The following is a 24130-nucleotide window of genomic DNA, read 5'->3' as shown; positions in this document are numbered from 1 at the left end:
GCCCGTCTTTTATTCCTTTCCTCCTCTGACATAGACTCATGGATTAATTATTATTTAATGTGTTAGAAACCATTCCTGCCATGATTCATTTACATGCTGAGTTTGTCCTGGTTTGCTCAGTGGCAGATCCTAGCTCCTTCAGGCTGATTCTTGTGGTTTTGTATTTAAAAAATTATTTATTGGCCAGGTGTGGTGGCTCACGCCTGTAATCCCAGCACTTTGGGAGGCCAAGGCAGGTGGATCATGAGGTCAGGAGATTGAGACCATCCTGGCTAACGTGGTGAAACCCTGTCTCTACTAAAAATACAAAAAATTAGCAGGTCTTGGTGGCACATACCTATAGTTCCAGCTTCCCTGGGACGCTGAAGCAGAAGACTTGCTTGAACCCAGGAAGCAGAGGTTGTAGTGAGCTGAGATCGTACCACTGCACTTCAGCCTGGGTGACAGAGCGAGATTCCATCTCAAAAAAAAAATTATTTATTGAGTTGAAATGTATATAACATCAGCTTAACCGTTTTAAAGTGGGCAATTCAGTGACATTCAGTATATTTACAATGTTGTGGCACTGCCACCTCTGTTTAATTTTATGCCCTTTTCATTTCTCCAAAAGAAAACCCCATACCCATTAAGTCACTTCTCTCCACTGTCCCTTTCTCCCAGCACCTGGCACCTATCAATCTGGTTTCTGTCTATTTTATAGGATGTTTCCTCTAAATGTAATCATATAATAAAATGTGACCTTCTGTGTCTGGCTTCTTTTACTTGGCATAATGTTTTCAAGTTTCATCCGTGGGTACAATGTATCAGTACCTCATTCATTTTTATGGGTGAATAATATTCTCCTTTTTTAATAGTTAAAATAATGAATCATTATCCCTCAGACCTTCCACTGACTTTTAAATTTTTGTTTTCACCATTGAAAGCCCCTGACTATGGGTGGAAAAGTCACAACTTGCTAAATATTTTCTTATCTTCCTCATTTGTCAGATATTCAGGGTGAATGTTTCATGCTGGGACGAGCTAGAAGCCAGAGCAATTGCCCTTTACAGAGTTATGAAGGCCTCCTCGCCTCGCCTGAGTGCACAGTCTAGTGAAGAAACTGGAAATAGATTCACATCAAGAGTCATAGACCAATGTCCCACTCAGTTTTCTCATTCTTCTCAGATTTTATCTCAAGACTAGAGAGGTTCTGATGTACTCAGTTGAGTGATGTTTAGTCATCTGCATCTGGGTCTCAGCCAGATGAAATGGGGTGAAGGTGAATTAGCACTTCATGTGGGCAAGCTGGTTTAGAGTAAACTGCTACGTGAAATGACCCAAGCCTTTGAACTGAATGGGAAAGTGTGGTGTCTGGGAACTGCTTCTAAGTTACTTAGAGGAATGGAGAAAGAGCTCTTACTAGGAAATGACCCTGGCCTTGGTGGGATGTGCCAGTGATCCGAGTGGTGGGATGTGCCAGGTGAGAGTCTCATGGAAAGATATAGGCCCTCACTAGCTAGACACAGAATGCTTTGGAGGAACTAATGTGCTGAGGAGATGTCAGGCCCTCAGGGGCACCTTAGAGAGGGGCACTGGCCCAGTTGGTGGAGGTATTGCCAGGGCATGGATTCTGCACTGAGTGGGGCTGTAGGGGACCTGGTGAGCTGCCTGGCAAGCCTTGGCCTGGGGTCCTCTGGGAAGAAGGGGAGAAGTGCCCCGGTGAGGGTCAATGAGGATAAAATGGGAAAAAGTAGACTCTTAGAGAGCACTTAGGGTGGGGCACATTGTTATGGGGCAGGTCAAGTGGGGAAAAGGAAAGGATGGGCTGGGACACCTGGTGGACGAGCATGTGAAATACAGGAAGTCAGAATCTGACCGGGGAAAGAAACAATGCTCATGTAAATGAGAGACGTTCAGACCTCCCAGATACACAGAAGAAGCCCCATGGGATGACAGAGTTTATGATGGTAACCACCAGTGAAGTAGAGCAGAGATCAGCAGAGAGCAGGAGGGAAAGAGACCTTAAGCTGGTTTCTAAGGAAGCCCCTGAAAAATAACTGAACTAGACCCAAGGAAACCCACATGTCAGAGAATGTGGTCTCAACTCCAGGATTTCATTCAGCATTCTGCTCAGTCCCTCAGCCTGAATGAAGCAGCTTTGTGGAGGATCCTAGTGTTCCTTTTCCTGCCTCAGAGGTTGTCATTTGCGTCTTTCTGTCCGAGGTGGCAGGGCAGCCATCCAGCTGAAGAGATCATGTGGAGGCTGATGATGGAGCGGAGGATTTCTCTGCTTTATTAAAGTGTAGCCAGTAGCTCAGAACCCCTGAAATAAAGGACACGTTTCCAGTCTTAACAGCCATGTATGAACCCTGCTTACAATTTCTCAGAGATCTGCTGTATTTTGTAGTGTTGTGTATGATTTTAGCACAAAATGACTTTCCAATGGCATCAGGGTATCAGCCTAGAAGATAAAGCCTGGGAGGGACTTATTCTCTTAACAGATGTAATCCCAAGCTTTCTAGAGTCATCCTTGCTGTATGTACAGTTTCTTTAGGAAGGAATCGACTGATTCTGCTGAGCTTCTGACAGAATATGTGTGGGCTTCTATCTGATCAGGGTGTTGGATGATTAGGTTGTAAATACCTAGAGAGGGACTGTGTAACCCAGAGTTATGTTGCTACAGATTGGGTTGAATTTTAAGCCTTAGCACTGTTATTGTTGTCTTCCAGGTCTGACTTAATGATTTCTGTTTTTGAAGGCTCACTGGAGGATATGGAGTCAATTTCAATAGTGAAGTAATAGATGTGACTCTCATGTCAACTTTTGCATGCTACATTAATCGTTCTAAACCCCCTGTTAGGAATTGTTGATCAGATAAGCCTTTTGGCCCTAAAAATTGACAAGAAATAGATTTTTAAAAATAGCAGATTATCTGGCTGGGCATGGTGGCTCACGCCTGTAATCCCAGCAGTTTGGGAAACCGAGGCAGGTGGATCACTTGAGCTAAGGAGTTCGAGACTAGCCTTGGCAACATGGCAAAACCCTATCTCTACCAAAAAATAAAAGAATTAGCTGGGCGTAGTGGCACACACCTATAGTCCCAGCTACTTGGGAGGCTGAGATGGGAGGATCATCTGAGCCTAGGAGGTCAAGGCTGCAGTGAGCCATGATTGCACAACTGCACTCCTGTCTGGGCAACAGTAAGACCCTGTCTCAAAAAAAAAAAAAAAATGAGGGAGTGAAGTACTAACAACATCCTAGAATGGGGATGAACCTTGAAAGCATTATGCTAAGTGAAAGTAACCAGATACAAAAGACCAAATATTGCAGATTCCATTTATATGAAATATCTAGATAGGCCAATTCATAAACACAGGGAGCAGATGAGTGGTTTCCAGGGCTTGGGAAGGGAAGAGGAAATGGAGAGTGACTGCCAGTGGGTATGAGGTTTCCTTCTGGAATGATGAAATGTTCTGGAACTAGATAGTAATGATTGTTACACAATATTGTCAATGTGCCTAATGCCACAAAATTGTGAACTTTTTAAATGGTCAAATTTTATGTTATTTATAATAAAAAGCAAATACCAATTCAGGTTCATAGCTGTTTATTTTCTTATTGTAGGTATTTTGCAAATGAGCCATTTGCTGACTTCCATCGAGTGGAAGGATTGCAAGGAGTCTACATTGCTACTCTGATTAATGGTTCTATGAATGAGGAGAACATGAGATCAGTCATCACCTTTGATAAAGGGGGAACCTGGGAATTTCTGCAGGCTCCAGCCTTCACGGGATATGGAGAGAAAATCAATTGTGAGGTATTGATGCTTTAATCTTGTTTTGCTTTTTAATATAAGGGAAAGAGCCCTGCTCTGTGGTAGTTTCCTATGTCTAGAATTTATTGAAAAAATACAAGATCACATAGTATTTTATTAATATCACATGGAACAGACTTTTTTATCTGTGTTGCTACATTTGCAGTTTCCAAACTCTGCTCTAAGGTCTCACTACCACTTCTGGACAGAAGCAACTCAGAAAAGAAACAAAAAAAAACAAAAGTAGTATTCATTTTTAGTGCTACTTGTTTAGTTAGGCAATTACCTGGTCTTTTGGATTTTTGAATTTTGTTTGTCCATGGTGGGCTACGTGGACTCCCCTATATGCTGCATCTGTGGCCCTTGGGAAAATTCTTTTGGAGACTCTTACTCTAGAATTTACTTCTTGGTTTTTCTTCTCTGTTTGGCAGTGGGTCTTGGCTTACCACATCAAATCTAATTTTGGAAAGAGGCAGCCTATAAGTAGATATAGACAAATATCTGGGTGCTTCCTCTTCCCTCAGTAGTGTCTTGTACAGCAGTTTGGTGAGATCCTGGGTGGTTGGGGCTTGGGTGTTTTTGAGCGTGCTGTGGGGATCAGGCTTTAGCTAAATTGAATTAATGGTATCATTAAAATTCAGCTTTTGTTTCCCTGACTGATCAGTTTATTTATGAACTGTAGGACGGCTCATCAGCTTTTGGTTTCTTCTTCTGAGTTTAGGTGGTGGAAGGAATGTGTAGGAAATGGTTAAGTCTGATTACCTGAGGATACAGAAACTCATCAATGAATAGACTTTCTTGCAGGCAGAGAGAAGCATGAGTCAGAAAGAGGAGTGAGCAAATAAATATTTCTTTGAGACCCAACCTAATTTGTTCCAGTTTTCATTGGTCAAACTGAGACGCTAGCAAGACAGATACTTGTTAGAGGTCCTTCTGCGACAAAAATAAGTAGCAAATAATCCAGCAGACTTTGCTACCATTTTTACCTGACCACAACCACATAAGCATATAGTTCTCCTGTTCAGAACCCTGTCCACATCTGAGTAGCATTGAGCAAGCACTTTCTGAGCGGAAGAGCTGAGCGTGACCATATGGCAAAAGGTCTTGTCCTGATTGCTTGCAGAACTACTAAAATCTGAACATGAGTGATGGAGGCCAGATTGAATCACTTGAAGCCTTGCCCTGTATACCTATGCCTTTGTACAATTGTAAAATACACAGGAAAAAATTTAATGCTAATCCTTTGGTTTTTATAGATCATGTACTGTACATCGGGGAGCTTACCCATGAGATTTATGACATGTGATTCTTGTTCTTTCTTATGACAGAATTGTTGGAATCATGTTTGAAATACATCTCTGACTTAGAAAATGACTATGACAAAATCATTTCATTTCTCTTTAGTTCTGAGTCACTTGAGAGGATCTCTGAGTGACAGGATGAGATGATGATTTTTCCCATCTACTTGAGTTGACACTGATTTCTAATTGTTATTCCCTGAGAGTCTCAGAAGGTTGTTCTAAGTTGTAATTGTTCTCTTTTTCCATGGGACATTTATGTGGGTTCAGATGATCATCTCTGCCAGGGGTGTGTGGAAACAGCTGGGCTGTGAGTCTGATTTCCTCTGGACCAGGCCTCCTTGCCCCATGTCAGCTGCCCTCATGCAGGCTGCAGGGTTTACATGGAGCGCTAAGGCATGGTATCACATGCTGACGCTGCCTGAAACTTTGATTGCTTAGCTTTCCCAGGGCTGTTCCCTTCATCTGGCTCAGCGCCTCAGTCAGCTCCTCAACCTCCAGCTCCGGAGAATGCCCATCCTGTCCAAGGAGTCAGCTCCCGGCCTCATCATTGCCACCGGTAAGTGTGCCTTGCCTGTTCTCACAAGGGGTTCAGCTGTCTAGGGATATGCAGCCAAAGGCTTGAAGACATTCTTAGTTGCTAGATACTACTCAAAATTTTTGGCTGGGCAAGGTGATTATCTGACATATTCTTGAAATTAAACATGATTATTTCTCTTGCATTTTAGGCTCAGTGGGAAAGAACTTGGCTAGCAAGACCAACGTGTACATCTCTAGCAGTGCTGGAGCCAGGTGGCGAGAGGTCAGGCCCCTCCCCCAACCCCCTCCCCTCCACCCTGGTTCCTGCATGTGTGAGAATGTGGACTGTGCCTTGGCATTTCAGGGACACAAATGGCCCATGGCAGAGACCAACAATGCCAGATATGACTATAAAATCAAGAAAGGTACCTGAAGCCTCTGATTTGTATCTATAGTGACTTTAAATTAACAACAGACCTTTACAAATGTGTGAATTTTAGTAAACATTCGAAGATTATGAGCTCTATGAGGGCAAAGACAATGTCTGTTTTACTGCCTTATTTATTCTTAGGACCCATAAGGGTACCTGGTATGGAGTGGGGGCTCAGGGCATATTTGCTGCACATATCAGCAAATTACAATGTAGTGATATCAGGCCTGAAGGAGGCTATTTTTATTATTATTCTGTATATTACTGAAGTTGAAATGAAGCCTGTCCTTGATGGGCTATGTTGTATGGACACTTTCATCTTGTTCTGTGCTGTGGAAGTAGACTTTATTTTTACCTTAAAGTTGTATAACTATTGTCAATCCTGATTATACCAGTTCTGAAGGTGGGGCTAGTCTTCTTGTCCCAAAATGCTAATTGATCTTCATCTTTGGGCATTAGTGAATTTCCAAACTTGTGAAAAAAAAAGTTTGTCAGCCTCCCATCATTTATTAAGGCCAAGAAAGTCTGTTTGGTCTTGTTCTGTAGGGGTTGCTTGCAGGGGTGACCCACTAATTATGCCAGGAGCCGCCAGGGTAAAACTCAACAGATCATTTGGCAGGATGAGCATCTTGTCATCGAGCACCCCTGCAGACGGAGGAGCATGTGAGGAGTGATGTGCAGTTCTCAGAAGGGCTAGTGGACATGGCTCCCATCTGCGTGGTCCTTTACTGGGAATGCACCATGCTCACTTTTATATTTTAATAGATAATGTGTAAAGCAGTAATAAAAATACCCGACATTCGTTTGGCACCTTGCAGTTCGTAGAGGCCTGTCACAAGCCTTCTCCCACTTGTGACAGGGCTTACCATCGCTTCTAAGGAGAGAGATGAGGCTCAGACACCATGTACCATATGGTGGCGAACATAAATATGTGTTCAGATGAAGGAGATTGTTAAGGCCGTCGTAGAGTGTGGACAGTGTGAAAGGGAATTTTTGGGTTGTCCTTGTCCAGCTCCCAAGGTAAGATTAAGCAGCTGCTTTCCCCTTTTGTGGAGCTGGACGCTCCTTTGGAAATGGGCCATCCTCTTCTCTGCGAATAGGCCTGTGGTTGGTTTGTGCCTTCTGCTGTTGGTGCAATCTGGGATTTGCACATCTGCAAGTGATTTCCTTCTGGGTAGAAAGCAGTGTCTTGTTCCTCTTCCAGTGAAGTGGTATCATCTGGCAATTACTGGGACAGCTGTCAGTGCCTCCCTCCACACGCGCCTTGTGTCTGCCAAGAAGCAGCCAGTGCACAAGAGACCTTATTTTGGGACATAGCAGAGAACTGACGGGGGGATGAAAAGATTGTGAGTGTATCTGTGTGAGTGGGCATCTGAGTCCCCATGGGCAGCCTTCACTTTAGAGGGACAATCTGGGCTGTGTGAGGGAGCAGGTGGTGGCAGAAGAAGAGGCTGTAGTGGACAGAATGCTGCCTGGAGCACTGATAATCATAATTCTAGTTTTCTTTTTCCTCCTAATTAGTTGTATAAATTCTCTGATTCCCAGAATTCCTTTTTTGTGCTTTTTTCTTTTTAAAATAATTTTTATTCTTTTATTTTTAGCTTTTTTCTTTAAAAACTTTATTGAAGCAGTTAAAGGCACAGTACACTGCACATACTTAAAGTGTACAATTTGATCAGAATTAATTATGGTCACCACAATTAAGATAACAAACATTTTCATCACCCTCCCCGAGGTATCTTTGTGCCCCTTGGTAATCAATCCCACTCTCCTCTCTCTCTAGTCCTTGTCTGCTTTTGTTATTCATTGGCATTTTCTGGAATAGGTTATTCATTGATATTTTCTAGAATTTTGATAAGTGAACTCACACAGTATATACTCTTTTTGCCTGGCTTCTGTCACTCATCACAGTGATTTTGAGTTTCATCCAAGTTGTTTCGTGTATCAGTTGTTCATTCCTTTTAAATTGCTGGTCGTATTCCATTGTAGGGACATATCATAACTTATTTATTCATTCATCTGTTGATAAACATTCTAGTTTTGCTGATTACAAATATAGCTGTTGTGAACATTTATGTAAATATTTTTTTCATTTCTGTAGGGTAAATACTTAGAAATGGATAGCTGGGTAGCATGGGGAGTGTATGTTTAACTTTTTAAAGAACTGCTAAATTATGGTCCCTTTTACCTTTACACCAAACAGTATGTGAGAATTTTAATTGCTTCGCATCTTTGCCAACACTTGATGTGATTAATCTTTTTAATTTTAGGCATTTTAATAAGCATGTAATAATATCTCATTGTAGTTCTAATTGGCATTTTCCAATTAATGATGTTGAGCTTCTTTTCATGTGCTCACTGGTCATTTTAAAATCTGGTTGTGAAGTGTCTGCCCAAATCTTTTGCCTTTTTGAAAAAATTGGGTTGTTCCAGCACAGTAGCTCATGCCTACAATCCCAGCACTTTGGGAGGCTGAAGTGGGAGGATTGCTTGAGCCATGGGCAGCATAGGGAGACCTCATCTCTACAAAAAATAAGAACAGCTGGACATAGTGGCATATGCCTGTAGTCCCAGCCACTCAGGAGACTGAGGTCAGAGGGTCATGTGAGCCCTGGTGGTTGAAGATGTAGTGAGCTGTGATTGTGCCACTGCATTCCAGCCTGAGCAAGAGTGTGAGAGCCTGTCTTAATAAGTATATAAATAAATTTTTAAAAATAATTTTAATAATTGGGTTGTCTGTCTTCTTCGAGTTGTAGGAATTTTTTTTAAACAATATATTCTGGATTCAGGTCTTCTGTATGATATGTGAGTAGATACTCATTTTTTCTGTATGGAGATCCAATTGATTTAGCCTCATTTATTGAAAACACTTCTCTCTCCCCCACTGAATTGCCTTGGTATCTGTTTGAAAATCAATTGGCCATATATGGGCCAATATTAGGAATATTGGATCTATTTCAGGACTTTATTCTATTCCATTAATCTGTCTTTTCGGTAATACCAAATTGTCTTAATTTCCAAAGCCTTATAGCAAATGTTGAGATCAAGAAGGGTCTTTCAACTTTGATCACTTCAAAAATCATTTTTATTATTGTAGGTTTTGTATTTCCTTATACATTTTAGAATTGCTTGTCAGTTTCGACGATATCTGCTGGGATTTTTATTATGATTGCTTTGAATTTATAGATCAATTTGGAGGAGAATCGACATGGTAATACTATTGAGTCTTCGGATCCATGAATGTACTATCTTTTTTCATTTCTTCTTTAGTTTCTCTTAGTACTTTGTAGTTTCCAATGTAGAGGTCCTATACATCTTTTATTAGCTTTATTCCTAGGTATTTTTACTTTTTTTGTACTACTGTAAATATTTTATTTTCCAATTTTTACTCTAGTATATAAGAATGCAATTGATTTTTTAAATATTAATCTTGTATCCTGTGACCGTACTAAAGTAATTCATTAGTTCCAGTAGGTTTTTAGATTCTATGTCAGCAATCATACCATTGACAGTTTTATTACTTCCTTTCTGATCTTAATACCTTTTATTTCTTTTCTTTTTCTCTTTTTTCTTCTTCTCTTTCCCTCTTTTTCTCCATTTTCTCCCCTCTGATTTCTTTCATTCTTCTTATCACAATAGCTAGGACCTCTGTACAATGTTGAACAGAAGTAATGAAAATAGTCATTGCCTTTTTCTCTCTCTCTGGGGGAAACAATTCAGCCTTTTTACCATTAACTATGGTGTTAGCAGTAGATTTCTTTATCAACATTTGGGAAGTTCCCTGTTATTACTAGTTGCTGAGTATTTTTTTTTACCATAACCAGATACTGGATTTTGTCAAATACTATTTTTACATTTATTAAAATGATGTTTTTTTTTCTGTTACTATGATGTGTTAAATATTGCATTAATCAATTCTTGAATATTAAAACAACCTGGAATTACTAGGATGAACTCTACTTGGTCATAATGCATTATCTTTCTTATGTGCAGCTAGGTTTGATTTGCTAATATTTTGTTAAAGATTTTTGTGATATTTGTGAGAGATACTTTGTAATTTTTAAAAAATCTTTCTCAAGTTTTGTTATTAGGATTTGGCTAGTATCATAAAATAAGCAGCATGGTGAACCCTTCTTCCTGTTTTTTAGGACAAAGTTTAGTGTTATTTTTTTCTTGTGTAATTCCCTGAAGAAACTGTCCAGACCATGAATTTTCTTTTTGGGAATATTTTTTTGATAAGAGATTTAATTTCTTTGGTTGTTATAAGACTATTCAGATTTTGTTCTTTTTGTTTTAATGAGTTGCGTATTTCAAGAAATTTGTCCCTTCACCTAAGTTGTGACATTTGTTAGCCTTATGGTATTGATGATATATTCTCTTTATCTTTTTAATGTCTGTAGGATCTTTGGTGATTTCATTCCTGATATTGGTGATTGTGTATTTTCTCTATTTTTTCTAGTTTAGGTGTTTCAATACTGTTGATCTTTCCAAAGAATCTGCTTTTGGCTCTGTTGATTTTCTATTATCTATTTTGTTTGATTTTTTAAAATAATTTTTTCCTTTATTTGTGTTTTTTTTTTTAGCTTATTAAGATACTATCTTAGGTTATTGTTTTTATATCTTCTTTTCTAATGTAAGCATTTAAAGCTGTCAGTTTTCCTTTAAATACTAATTTAGCTATATGCAACATGTTTAGATATGTTGTATTTTTAGTATTTTTAAGTTAAGAGTATGTTTAATGTACTCTTTTAAAACTGAGATGTAGGCTGGGCACAGTGGCTCATGTCTGTAATCGCAGCACTTAAGGAGACCAAGGCAGGAGGATCACTTGAGGCTAGGGGTTCAAGACCAGCCCGGGTACCAAAGTGAGTGAGACCTTGTCTCTACAAAAATTAAAAAAAATGAGCTGAGCATACCTATGATCCTAGCTACTCTGGAGGGAGGCTTGCCTGAGCCCAGGAGGTCAAGGCTGCAGTGAGCTGTGATTGTATTAGTTTCAGCCTGGGTGACAGGGCAAGATGGATCTCAAAAAAATAAAAAATAAATAAAACTGAGATATAATTCACATACTATGAAGTTTACCATTTTAAAGTATACAGTTCATATGTTTTTAGTGTAGTCACAAGATTATTCAATTATCACTATTTAATTCTAGAACATTTTCATCAATCCATAGTATCTCTTGATTTTTATCTTTGAATGATAAGTTATTTAGTAAAGTGTTATTTAATTTGCAGGTATTTGGGGGTTTCATAGATATCTTGTTATTAATTTCTAATTTAATTTCCTATAGTCAGAGAAGACACTTTGTATGGTTTCAGTCCCTTTAGATTTATTTAGATTTGTTTTGAGATCCAGCATGTGATCTGTATTGTTGAATGTATCACATGCACTGGGAAGGAATATGTATTGAGCAGTTGTTTGAGGTAGTGTTCTATAGATATTATTTATATGAAGTTGGTTAATACTGTTGTTCAGATCTTTTGTGTTCATACTGATTTTTTTTGGGCGGGGGGGGGGCGTCTAGTTCTCTAAATTCCTGAGAGAGGAATGGTAAGATCTTTCACTATGATTCTGAATTGTTTCTCCTTTAAATTCTGTCAATTTTTGCTTTATTTTGCTATGCATTTTGAGTCTCTGTTAAGTGTATTCGCATTTATAATGTTATTTCCTCATGAATTGTCTTTTTTTTATCATTATGACCTATCCCTCTTTATCTATTGTAATGCCTTTTGTCTTAAAGTCTATTTTATCTGATATTAAAATAGTTACTGTAGACTTCTTCTGTTTTACTGTTTGGATAGCACGTCTATTTTGTTTTTGTTGAGATGACGTTTCACTCTTTCACCCAGGCTGGAGTGGAGTGGTGCGATCTTGGTTTACTGCAATCTCTGCATCCTGAGTTCAAGAGGTTTTCCTGCCTCAGCCTGCTGAGTAGCTGGAATTTTCAGGCACTTGCCACCACACTTGGCTAATTTTTTGAATTTTTAATAGAGATGGGGTTTCACCATTTTGGCTAGACTGGTCTTGAACTCCTGACCTCAAGCGATCTGCTTGCCTTGGCCTCCCAAAGTGCTGTAATCACAGGTTTGAGACACTGCCCAGCCCTGAACAGTACATTTTTTAAAACATCCATTCACTTTCAACCTATCTACATCTTTATATTTAAAGTGTTTTTTTTTTTCTTTTTTGAGGTTGGGTCTTGCGTGTTGTCCAGGCTGGTCTCGAACTCCTGTGTTCAAGTGATCCTGCCAAATAGCTGGATTAAAGGCACATGCTACCATGCCTGTTTTTTTAAAGTGTTCTTACAGACAACATATAGTAGGGTCTTGCTTTTTTTCAATCAGTCTGCCAAGCTCTGCTTTTTAACTGAATGCTTAGGCCATTAACATTTAATGTAATTATTGATATATTTGAATTTAGGTCTAATATTTTATTTCTTTTCTTTTTGTCTCTCCTATTTATTATTCCTCTGTTCCTTTTTTCCCCTCTCCTTTTGTATTATCTAGATATATTAAGTATTCTACTTTTATTTAGATGTTTGGGGGGGTTATCTATGTGTATTTCTAGTGGTTTCTCTAAGGATTGCAACATACGTATCTAACCTTTCATACTCTTCTTTGAGTTGGTATTGCACTTAACATAAAATTTAGAACCCTTTCAACCATATACGTCCCTTTTCTCCTCCCCTGCCTATATGTTATTTTCATATGTATCACATCAACCTACATTACAAAACAATGCAATGTTTGTTTTTGCTTTAAATTATCATATGAATTTCAAAGAAGCTAAATACTTAACCAAACATTTACTACTTCAGGAGAAGTAGTAGGCAATTAATACTCACTCTTCATTCTGGAAAAATCTCCGTTTACCCATGAGAAATTTCCCTACATCCTAAAGAAATTTCTACAGCATTTCCTGTGGTGAGATCTGTTGGCTATGAATTCTCTTGTTTTACCTTTATTTGAAAATTTCTATTTTACCTTCATTCTGAAGGATGTGTTTATTGGATAGAGAATTCTGGGTTGATAGTAATTTTCTTCCAGTACTTTGAAGATGTCTTCTGTTTTCTGGTATCGCTGGGTTCTGATGAGAAAAGTGTTTTCATTTTAGCTATCATTCTCCTGTGTAACATGCCATTTTTCTCTTGTAGATGCTGATTTTGAATCTATATTTATGTCTTTCATCAAATTTGGGAAATTTTTAGCCATTATTTCTTCAAATATTTTTTTCTGCTCCCATCCCTTTCTCTCATTCTTCTTAGACTCCAGTTACGTATTAGACCTACTGTTATTGTTCCCCATGTCCTTGGCAATCTTTTTTTCTTTGAAATCTTTTTTCGCCTGTATGTCCTTTAGAACATACAGATCTGTAATTTCTACAGATCTATATTTATTTTGAAGTTCACTAATTCCTTTGTCATTTCTTTCCTGATATTGAGCCCATCAGTTAATTTCTTATTTCAGACATTATATTTTCCTGTTATAAAATTTGTTTAGTTTCTTTTTAAAAATTATTTTAGCTTCTCTGGGAGAATTCTTATCTTTCATTCATTTTAAATGTGTTTTTCTTTCTCTCATGGAACATGGTTATAATAGCTATTTTAAAATTCCAGCCAGGCATGGATTACAACTCATGCCTATAATCCCAGCATTTTGGGAGGCTGGGACAGGCGGATCATTTGAGGTCAGGAGTTTGAGTCTAGCCTGACCAATATGATGAAACCTTGTCTCTCCTAAGAATATAAAAATTAGCTGGGCATGGTGGTGCACACCTGTAATCCCAGCTAGTTGGGAGGATGAGGCAGGAGACTCGCCTGAACCCAGGAGACAGAGGTTGCAGTAAGCTGAGATCACACCACTGCACTCTAGCCTGGGCAACAGAATGAGGTTCTGTCTCAAAAAATTAAAAATTAAAAAAAAAATCCAATATTTGGGTCACTTGGGATTGGCACCTTTTGACTATCTTTTCCCTTGAGAATTGGACACATCTTATGGATGTTTGTATGCTGTATGTTAAGTAATTTTGGTTTGTATTCTGCACATGTGAGTGAAATTCATGAAATTAAGCCTTCTGAGGGATAGTGATATATTTTTGTTTCTGCATGTAATCAGCCTGTTTAGGTTCTGACCCTGAGTTCTGTCTTGCTTTCTGTAGGTGGTATTTTAACTCTCAGTTCAGTCTAAGCCTTTGTTATACTGGTTTGTGTCTGTTTCATGCATGTACAGTTCGGGGTTTAGGCTGCGACTTATGTAAGTTCATACACAAAATTAGGGGATTTACATTTTTGACACTCCCTGCTATGGAATTCCATCCACACTTTTCCTCTACTACAGGGGCTCCTTTCCCTGGTTCCTTTGGGGGAAATAGTGTCTACTGAAGTTTCAGCTGTGACTGAGACTCAAGTGCACGCCATGACTGGGACTTTCCCTTAGGGCAAAGCTTTACCAGGAAATTCATGACTGTGGGTAACCTCTCTAGGTTTTAAATCTCCACAGCTGCTTGCTTTGTTTACTTCTCAGCATCTGCTGATAGTGGAATTTTTTTTGTATTTTGTCGAGTTTTCAGCTGTAATTAGCAGGAAGGATGGGCTATAGAGGGCTAATACTGTCATAGTAGAACTGGGACCTCAGTTACTTAATTTTTAATTATGGGTTGGTGAGAATCATATCTTTGGATTTGAGTCCTGCCTCTGCTGTTCACAGTCTGCCATTTTACTATTAAGCCCTTGTTTTTTCATTTGGGAAAAAAAATTGAGATACTAGAACTTGCTCTGCCTGTCCCTAAGATGGTATGGAACAGATGCGATGATGGATGTGAATGTCTTCTGTAAACTGAAAAATTGTTTTCAAGTGGTTGTCATCGCTGTTATGTCTGTGTGCGTGCCTGTGGGCATGTGTGCATGGTTTCTGCACCGTTACCTCCACAGCAGTGGTGTCACGGTGGATTTTTCCTCCTCAGGCACTTCCTGGACCTCACTACTACACATGGGGAGACCACGGCGGAATCATCATGGCCATTGCCCAGGGCATGGAAACCAATGAGCTCAAGTAAGTGTCTCTGATGAGGCCTTTTAACATCGAACTGTTCTCCCAGAAATTTACGTCTGTGATTATAAATGGATTATATCTGTACAGCACTAGGTTGTTGACAGCACAATTTGTGACCTCTGGACCTGACTTAAAGTCTTTATCTCCAAAATGGGAATAATAAGAACCTGGTTTTTTCTATGTCAAATGGAGTTTGTGAGGACTAGGACAATTAATTTTATGGATTTGAAAAGTATAATTCTATAGAAAGAATTAATAATCACTAAATAATTAAGTAGAGGCTCTTTACTTTGTCCTTCTTTGCTTTGTGTCTTTATTATATAGAATGACTAATAATAAATAGCGTTAATAATAGTACATGAGTAACAATTACAGAATGCATACAACTTGATAGCCATTGACTTTTGGTATATTAGGTTTTGGGGGTGGCACCTCATAGAGCTGGAAGGGTTGTTTGGGGTTAACTGCATCATTTCACAGATGAGAAAACAGGCTCAGCAAGGTGAATTAACTTACTCAGGCTCATTCCCTTTGTTAGTGACAGGGACAGGATTAGCCCTTGGGTTTTTAGATTGTGTCCTATATTCTTTGCAATATATTGTTCTGAAAAGCAAAAATGTCAGGAGTTTGTAACCTCTACCCCCTTATGTTCTGATTTTATTAGAACCAGTCCTCTGATTACTTTTGGCTGGTTATTGAATGGTTTATGTTAGGTCAAGTTCATGCTAGACCACACTTCTCCCTGTTTTTGAGCTGAACCCATTAGATAAATTCGTGAAGGATATGGAGAGGGCTTCTGTAACTATCTTGTTTATTGCAAGGAAAAAGATTTTTCTTTTTTTTTTTTTTTGTTCCTTTTAAAAACAGGGCCAGCAGTAAGAGAGAGGTGGGTGGTTTGGAAAAAGAGATCTTAGCAGCTGGTTTTTCCCCTGTGGTTAATTTGACATGTGCTGAGCAGCCTGGCCTCAGAGAAGGAGAGAGAAGCAAAGTATTTGGCATCCCACCTGGCTGTTCTCTGTTCTGTGTAGCACTGGTTAGTGGTTTCTTCAGAGGCAATAGTCCGAAGAGGTCCTATTTGTATGCAACACTCTGTATTCATATTCAGATTGGTGTTTGCCCAGACAACGGCCATCACAGAGCACAGTACTTCCCGCATTTGTGCTGTCATTTATATACTCATTAATTTAACATGTTTAGCAAGCAGTGATTGTGCCAGGTACTGTGTATCTGTAGATGAAAACGATGCATGCCACCCTGTAGTTGTAAGCTGGGCGAGGAAACAATTGCAGCATTTTGGTATACTGCTATGTGTATAATACGCACGTAGGGGACATAGTTTGGCTTCCTAGGAATACATTTCATTCTTAGTATGGCTTTCAGATTTCAGAGTCAGTTCTCGATTTGCCTTGTTTAACTTCTCTGAAAATTAAATTTGCATTCCAAACTGGCTTCTCTGAAGGAGTTAGTGTGATTCTAGTCCTCTTACACCATCTGTCGGTGCATATGTGCTCAGGGAACGCAGCGTCATTCTGCACTAGCTGGAGCAAAACATGATCAGGAAAATAAACTTGCTGCCAGAAAATCATAAAGCCTTCCCCAGACATTTCAAAATGACTTGGGCGTTGTAGACTTTGGGGGGGTTATGGACACTGTAGCATTCCTCTACTCGTATAGGTCATTTGGAGGTGTCTGTTTGAATAGTTCAAATAAAGCATTGAAAATATGAAAAAAATACAGGCCTCCTATTGACAGGTGCATGTGTCCCACATAACAACCTGAGCTTGGCCTAAATCTGTGTAGCCACCTGGCATTTACTCAGTGTGTTGTTCATAGAGGTATTTTGCTGCTTCTCCTGCTGCTCTGAAAAGCAAGAAATAATATTCGAGTTAGTTCAGATTCTCAAACTACAATGGTGATTTGCTGTGATGCCCATGCATGAGTAGAGGATGCTTCTGGCAAAACTGGATATCTGTTGCTGATCTAGGGCTTCAGGCCCCTTCTGAGTTTGGCCTCCCCCACCACAGAGATCTTTTTTCCTTTATGACTCATAGCATGTACAGGCTTTCCCATTAATTTGGCATTGATCATATTCTGACTCCTTATGTTAACTACCTTTACATGATGTGCCTGAATTCTGCAACTCGTTAGTAAGGTCTTCGGAGATAAACATTTCTGCTCAATATAGGTTAACAGGCACTTAGCAAATATTTGATTGAAATAGGTCATGCATGCTTAATCTTCCAAGATTGCTTATGTTTTTTTTTTTTTTAGCTGATTTATAAAAGTAGAAGATACCTAGCTAGTGTGCCAATTGCACAGCTCCAAGGGGACCACTGCTGTTGTGCTCTGTGTAAATGATGATCCCTGGAGCACAGATGTGAGTGGAGGTTCCCTGGATGTGTGCAACCTGGTGATACCCAAGAGACGCCAGAGATGACCTAATCCACCTTCCTTAGTTTTGACATGAGGGAATAAGTGATTAGTCAGGAGTTAATGTCCACACTGGAACGTGAGCATATTTCTGTTAGGAATCATTTCAGGTCAATTACACAGACAATTGTCAAACATCTACAATGAAGCAGATGCTGTGCTAGATACCAAGGATGCAAAGGCGAGTGGGGCACTGTTCGGGAGCTGCCTGTGCCCACTGTGCCTGTATGCTGTTTCTGAGCCAGATGCAGACAGAGAGCCTGGGAGGAGGGGCTTGTTTGAAAGAGGGCTTTCTGCTCTGATCTTACCCATCGTTAAGGAGGAAAGCCAAGTAAAGTAGCATTAGTAACTCAAATAGGCAGTAGTGGGGACAGAAATTGAAACATTGCTCAAAATAAACATTGGGATATATATATATGTGTGTGTGTGTGTGTGTGTGTGTGTGTGTGTGTGTGTGTGTATATATATATATATTTTGTTGATGTTCTTTTAAGTTATTCATGTCTTTCTCTCCCTGATTAGCACAGATATCTAGGAGTTGACTGTTCTCTGTTTCAGCTTTTACCTTGAGTCTCCTCTGAGACTGTTACCTTTGTTACTGTTAGTTGAAATTCAGAGCAGGAAGCTGAACACTTTGTTTTGCTGTTGTGTCTACATGTCTGAAGTGAGAAAATAAGAACCTGCACTGGGATTCACTTATTCATTCATTCAGCATGCTGCTCTTGTGAACCTGCTCACGGGACGCATAGAAGTGGTGGCTTTTTCCTCAGAGAAGGGGCCGTTGCATTTTTGCACCCCGACCAAAGAAGATTCAAACACAGGTTTGTCAGCTTGATCGCGGGAAGATAAGATCAATTTCTGTTTCTTCGCTGCAGTTTGCTTGTTGGCGTGATATTACTCTTAGTAGTAATAACGTTTTGAATTTGCCCCGAAGTATCTTTTTTCTAAGATTTCTGATTTCATAGGGCTTCTCTCTGGAAATTGTGAAAAGCCTCTCTAAAGCCTGCATGCAGCAGAACAGTTGTCTTTTCTGGACCTGCGCTCTGGAAGCAGCCCCACAGTTCTAGAATGTGGGAGGCAGGGGTTAATGTCTTCACTTGATTGCAGCACCTCTCAGTGGTACAGCTGCTGGGAGAGCCACCTCTACTTTATCCTAACCGCTGTGGTTTCTTCTTCTCCTCTTGATATAGAGGAGCAGGTGTTCTTATCCCCACCCCCCTTTTTTTTCTAGAGTACAGTGGTGCGATCTTGGCTCACTGCAATCTCTGCTTCCCAGGCTCAAGTGGTCCTCCCACCTCAACCTCCTGGTAACTGGGACCACAGGCATGAGCCACCTCGGCCTCCTAAGTGTTGGGATTACAGGTGTGAGCCACCAAGCTAGGTCCTTATCACCTTTTAACTGTTAAGAAACTGAGAGACAGGGTTAAAAAACGCAATACAGTTTCTTTAACTTCCTTCAACAGGCGTTTATTAATAATGCCTTTTCTGTGTGCAAGGAAAGGTTCAAGGTGCCGGGGACAGAAAAGTAAGATATCTCATTCCTGATGAACGGCAATCTAGCAGAAAACACTTGCAAAATCAAGTCACTTAAATATAGGGAGGAATAAGATTATGGAGAGCCCTGGGTGCAGTGGGAGCCAGAGTGAGGGCCAGGTGGGGATATCTGGGGTACAGAGGAGGGCCTCTGGGAGAGGAAACCTCAGCTGAGCCTAAACGGATGTACAGCAAGGTCAGAATGCTTTTCCCAGGGCCTTGAGCAAGGGCCAGAGCATGGATCAGTGGGGAATGTGCTCTTAAGCATTAATAGAATGTAAATTTCCAGGTGGGAAGTGGTGAGAAATGAGGCTGGAGGAAGGTATGTAGGTAGAGGCCAGGTGCTGGGGGACTTTACGTGTGCCTTACTAAAGAGATTAAAGTTTGCTTTTGAGGTGATAGGATCCCTTTGAGGATTTTGTTAGGGGAATGGTATGGCTAGACTTGCACCATAGACCAGTGGATCTGGCAGAATGGAGAGGATGGATTCAGTGGAGAAAAACTGGCAGTGAGAGCAGATGCTAGGGTGTGTTTGAGGACTGGGTCTGCAGGGTGTGGTTTCTGATTCACCTGGGATGACGGGAGAAGTGATTATTCCACTCATAGAAAGGCAGACATAAAGGGGTAGGCTTGCAGGGCCGTATATTAAATGCAGACAGGGACAGGTTGAATTGAAGCCTCTCTGTTGTGTCCAAGGGGAGATGTCCAGCCAGAAAACAAAGTATTTTCAATTCAAAGTTACAGTGAAGAAAGGCAGAACTGGGTGATGGTTTTCATAAATGAATGGATGAACAAATGAACTAATGAATGAATGTATATCAAGTACTCTTTTTTAATTGATACATATGGTTATGTCTGTTATTATGTATACTATTGGCCATCAGAGCAATGATCCTATTTCTTTCTAATTCTTTATAGAACTTAGTAGATAGCCAATCCACTGATCCACCAGTCTGCCAATTATTTTGGTAATTTGAAACATAAACCTTGACGCATTATGAACTTATGTGGCTACTATTCCAATAGACTGCTGGCTGTGAGAATTACAGCCAGAATTAGCTAGCAATAACTGAATATTTTGCTCTTGGGTATATGACGTATTTTCCCATCTTGAATATGTTTTTAGAAACTTGATCTTGGTCAGGCGTGGTGGCTTACACGTGTAATCCCAGCACTTTGGGAGGCCAAGGCGGGAGGATCACGAGGTCGAGAGATCAAGACTATCTTGGCCAACATGGTGAAACCCCATATCTGCTAAAAATGCAAAAATTAGCTGGGTGTGGTGGTACGCACCTATAGTCCCAGCTACTCAGGACACTGAGGCAGGAGAATCGCTTGAATTCTGAAGGTGGAGGTTGCAGTGAGCTGAGATGCTGCCACTGCACTTTAGCCTGGGTGACAGACAAAACTAAACAAGAAACCTGAATTCATCAGGAACCTTTCTGCATAGCTACCTATGCAGAAAGTTGGGTATCTACCACACTTCTTCCTTTTAAAGTATCAGTGGTTATATTATGTTTTATTATTATATTATCTGACCTTCCCATCCTCTTGAGAGTTTTTGACCCTGAGATTATGTCTATATTTTTATCTGAACAGTTTGAATTCCTCATTCCTAAAGGCTAGTGCCCTATATCCTCTTGAATGACTTAAGAATGCAAAGATGACTTTGTTTCCTCACAAGGTTCTTGTCACTTTTACTAACACAAGTTCTCCTTTAGGGGTCAGAATTCAGTCCAAAATATGTGCTCTCTTAACTGTTGCTTTTGATAAGGCAAGAGCATTTTCCCAAAAATTCTGAAAAGCAACATTTTCTAAATTAGCAGTGTATTTTCAGATACAAGCTATGCTTGGTCATGCACCTTCTTGTTAATTTCATTAATGAGTTATTGTCAGAGTCCTCTGGGAACTCTCAAGAAATGGGGTGATTCCTTTCCTGAAATTATGTTGGGTTCAAGGAGCTCTTAAAGAGAATTAGCCTGGCAACGTATAAGTAGGTGGACTTTAGCATTACCCCTGAGTGGGCAGGTGGCTACCATCATGTGTGGATAATTGGTTGACCCTGCTGGTTCAGTTTGCTTTAAAAGTGATATGAACCTTTAGCTTATCACACTGGTTACAAGGAAGAGATGGAATGAGTTAATGTATCCAAATGTCTATTTCAAAAATTTCTTAAACCAAAAGCATATGCCAGGTGAGATTTCTCCTCTTGTGAGAGATTTGTAGGGGAAGATTACTTAGTCTCCCATTGACATTTATTATTCTGCCTTGTGACTCTACAACTTGGTTTAACCCCCAGCCTTTTTGTAGCAGTATCTTTTTAAAAAATTTTTTTTTTTTAATTTGAGACAGGGTCTTGCTCTGTCACCCAGGCGGGACTGCAGTGGTGCAGCCATGGCACACTGCAGCCTTGAACTCTTGGGCCCAAGCAGTCCTCACACCTCAGCCTCCGGAGGAGTAGCTGGTATTGCAAGTGGGCACCACCACACCTGATTAATTAAAAAAACAATTCTGTAGAAAATCAGTCCTCGCACCTCAACCTCCGGAGGAGTAGCTGGGATCACAGGTGGGCACCACCACACCTGACTAATTAAAAAAAAAATTCTGTAGGAAATTATATTTTTCTCATTATATTTATCAGGCTGGTTTCAAACTCCTGGCCTCAAAAGATCCTTATACGTCGGCCTTCCAAAGTGCTGGGACTACAGGCATGTGCCACCACCACGCTTGGCCGAATAAATTTTAATAATCTCAATACGAGACGAAGTGTTTGTATTCAGTGATATCATGAAAAGATTTATGTCAAGTATTAAAATCCCAAGGGTGTAAAACTAAAATCTCAAAAACATGAGAAAGGTGAAAGAGTTTTGCATCTAATTTGGATTTAAGAAGGGCCGAAGCCTTGTGATTCTAAAGAAGGCTTGAATTGAGTGACTTCTCGTGTCAGGCATCTTACCAGCTCACTGGGTGATGAAACAAGCGTCCGGCAGATTTTCTTCGCTGTTTCCCTCTCCCTACCTCTTCTCCTCCTTCTTCAATACCAAGGATAATGTAAAATCAGTTCATTTACTTAAGTGCTGCTCAGTTTTTCAAGGGCCTGCTTCCTTGTTCTGTTGTAGCCTGTCTTGGAGACTTTCCTCAGTATATACTTTCCTTCAACTTTTTAATTTCTAAGACCAGAAAAATTGGAAGAACCATATAAAGAACACCCATGAAACCTTCACCTAGAGTCACGAATTGTTACTATTTGCCAATTTGCTCCACTTCTATCATTGATCTATTTATCCTGTGTATCCATCCATTATTTTTTAGCTGAATCATTTTAGAGAAAGTTGCAGGCATCCTGCTCCCTCACAACTTCTTAAACATGTATCTCCAATAAATAAGGGTATTTTCCTATATCATCACAATGCCATTCTTCTACCTAAGAAAATTAACATGAACGGTATGACTTATAGATTATATTTTCTCGTTGCCTCAAATTATTTATGGCTGCTTTCCCCCTGCCCAGTTCAGGATTTAGTCAGTCGTGAACCGAACCGTGGATTGGATTTACACATTACAAATTTGTTTATTCATTGCATTTGGCTATGATACTCCTTTAGTCTTTTTTATTCGATAACACATTATCTGCATTTTTTATTTATTTGGTGTTTGTGGCCTTGATTTTTTTTTTTTTAAATCTGGAGCAATTATCGTATAAAATATCCCACATTTTGGATTTGTCCAGTTGTATAGAATAGTACACAAAAGATGTGTTATTCTTAATACTTTATTCAGGAGGCACCTAATATCAAGTTGTCCTGCTATTGATGATGTTTAGTTAAGATTGTGATTCTGATCATTCATTGTGAGATTATGTTCTGTAAAATTTTATTTCCTCATTTGTAGTGAATGATTTGTTTGTTGGATGATGTTCAGACCCTCTGAACATCTTGGCCCCAGCACTTTCACTTAGTGATTTTAGCATCCAATGATGATCCTTGTCTGATTTAGTTATTGCTATGGGGGTTATAAAACAGTAAGTTTTCTGTCATTACTATTATATTGTTGTTTCCAACCTTTATTAAGTGTCATTCTAACATAAGAAAAAAATTTCCCTCCTTTGCTCCTCTGTCTTTTAGTATCATTAGAGACCCAGGTCCTATTTTCATTCAGTGTATAATCTGTTACCATCATTTTTCTTTTATATGTTTAAGCTCTCCTCAATTCAGCCAGTTGGAACCCCATCAGGCTGGTTCCTGTGTTCTTTCGAGAGGACTGCATTTATCTCTGAGCACTTCCTTAAACTTTCCCTGCTTTAACCCAGGATCAGCCATTTCTCCAAGGAGTCCTGGCTCCCATTCCTGGTGAATGTTATATGGAAACCAAGCCTTTGCCTTAGAGACTTAAACTGCAAGGATTCTCTTACTTGTATCTGGGCAGATACAGTACCAATGAAGGGGAGACCTGGAAAACATTCGTATTCTCTGAGAAGCCAGTGTTTGTGTATGGCCTCCTCACAGAACCTGGGGAGAAGAGCACTGTCTTCACGATCTTTGGCTCGAACAAGGAGAATGTCCACAGCTGGCTGATCCTCCAGGTCAATGCCACGGATGCCTTGGGTAAGCTGCTGCCTCCTTGGACCCTTTCGCATGGATATGCATTGACCTCCTGTTGTGTGCAGTGCACCAGCTTGGATTCTGTGTACTCGGAAGAGCTTGAGATTCGTTGGGAGAGATGGGCACATAAGAGTTAGCAAAAAGCGGGCCGGGCGCGGTGGCTCAAGCCTGTAATCCCAGCACTTTGGGAGGCCGAGGCGGGCGGATCACGAGGTCAAGAGATCGAGGCCATCCTGGTCAACACGGTGAAACCCCGTCTCTACTAAAACTACAAAAAGAAATTAGCTGGGTATGGTGGCGCGTGCCTGTAATCCCAGCTACTCAGGAGGCTGAGTCAGGAGAATTGCCTGAACCCAGGAGACGGAGGTTGCGGTGAGCCGAGATTGCGCCATTGCACTCCAGCCTGGGTAACAAGAGCGAAACTCTGTCTCAAAAAAAAAAAAAAAAAAAAAAAAAAAGAGTTAGCAAAAAGC

The 24130-nt window shown here is 40.0% G+C and overlaps 1 protein-coding gene across 1 annotated transcript in view; it reads left to right on the top strand.

Annotated features, from left to right (window-relative positions):
• Positions 1 to 24130, top strand: part of SORL1 (sortilin related receptor 1) — a 173687-nt gene that overhangs the window by 62088 nt on the left and 87469 nt on the right. The window contains exons 9-13 of the mRNA XM_032285161.1: positions 3604 to 3796; positions 5533 to 5650; positions 5820 to 5893; positions 15005 to 15093; positions 23482 to 23660. Coding sequence (XP_032141052.1) covers positions 3604 to 3796; positions 5533 to 5650; positions 5820 to 5893; positions 15005 to 15093; positions 23482 to 23660 — 653 coding nt within the window. The remainder of the gene's footprint in view (positions 1 to 3603; positions 3797 to 5532; positions 5651 to 5819; positions 5894 to 15004; positions 15094 to 23481; positions 23661 to 24130) is intronic.

Source organism: Sapajus apella, unplaced genomic scaffold (genome assembly GCF_009761245.1).
Source record: "Sapajus apella isolate SASKATOON/1434 unplaced genomic scaffold, GSC_monkey_1.0 scaffold16, whole genome shotgun sequence".
NCBI classification, from domain to species: domain Eukaryota; kingdom Metazoa; phylum Chordata; class Mammalia; order Primates; family Cebidae; genus Sapajus; species Sapajus apella.
This window is presented reverse-complemented; position numbering and strand designations above follow the sequence as displayed.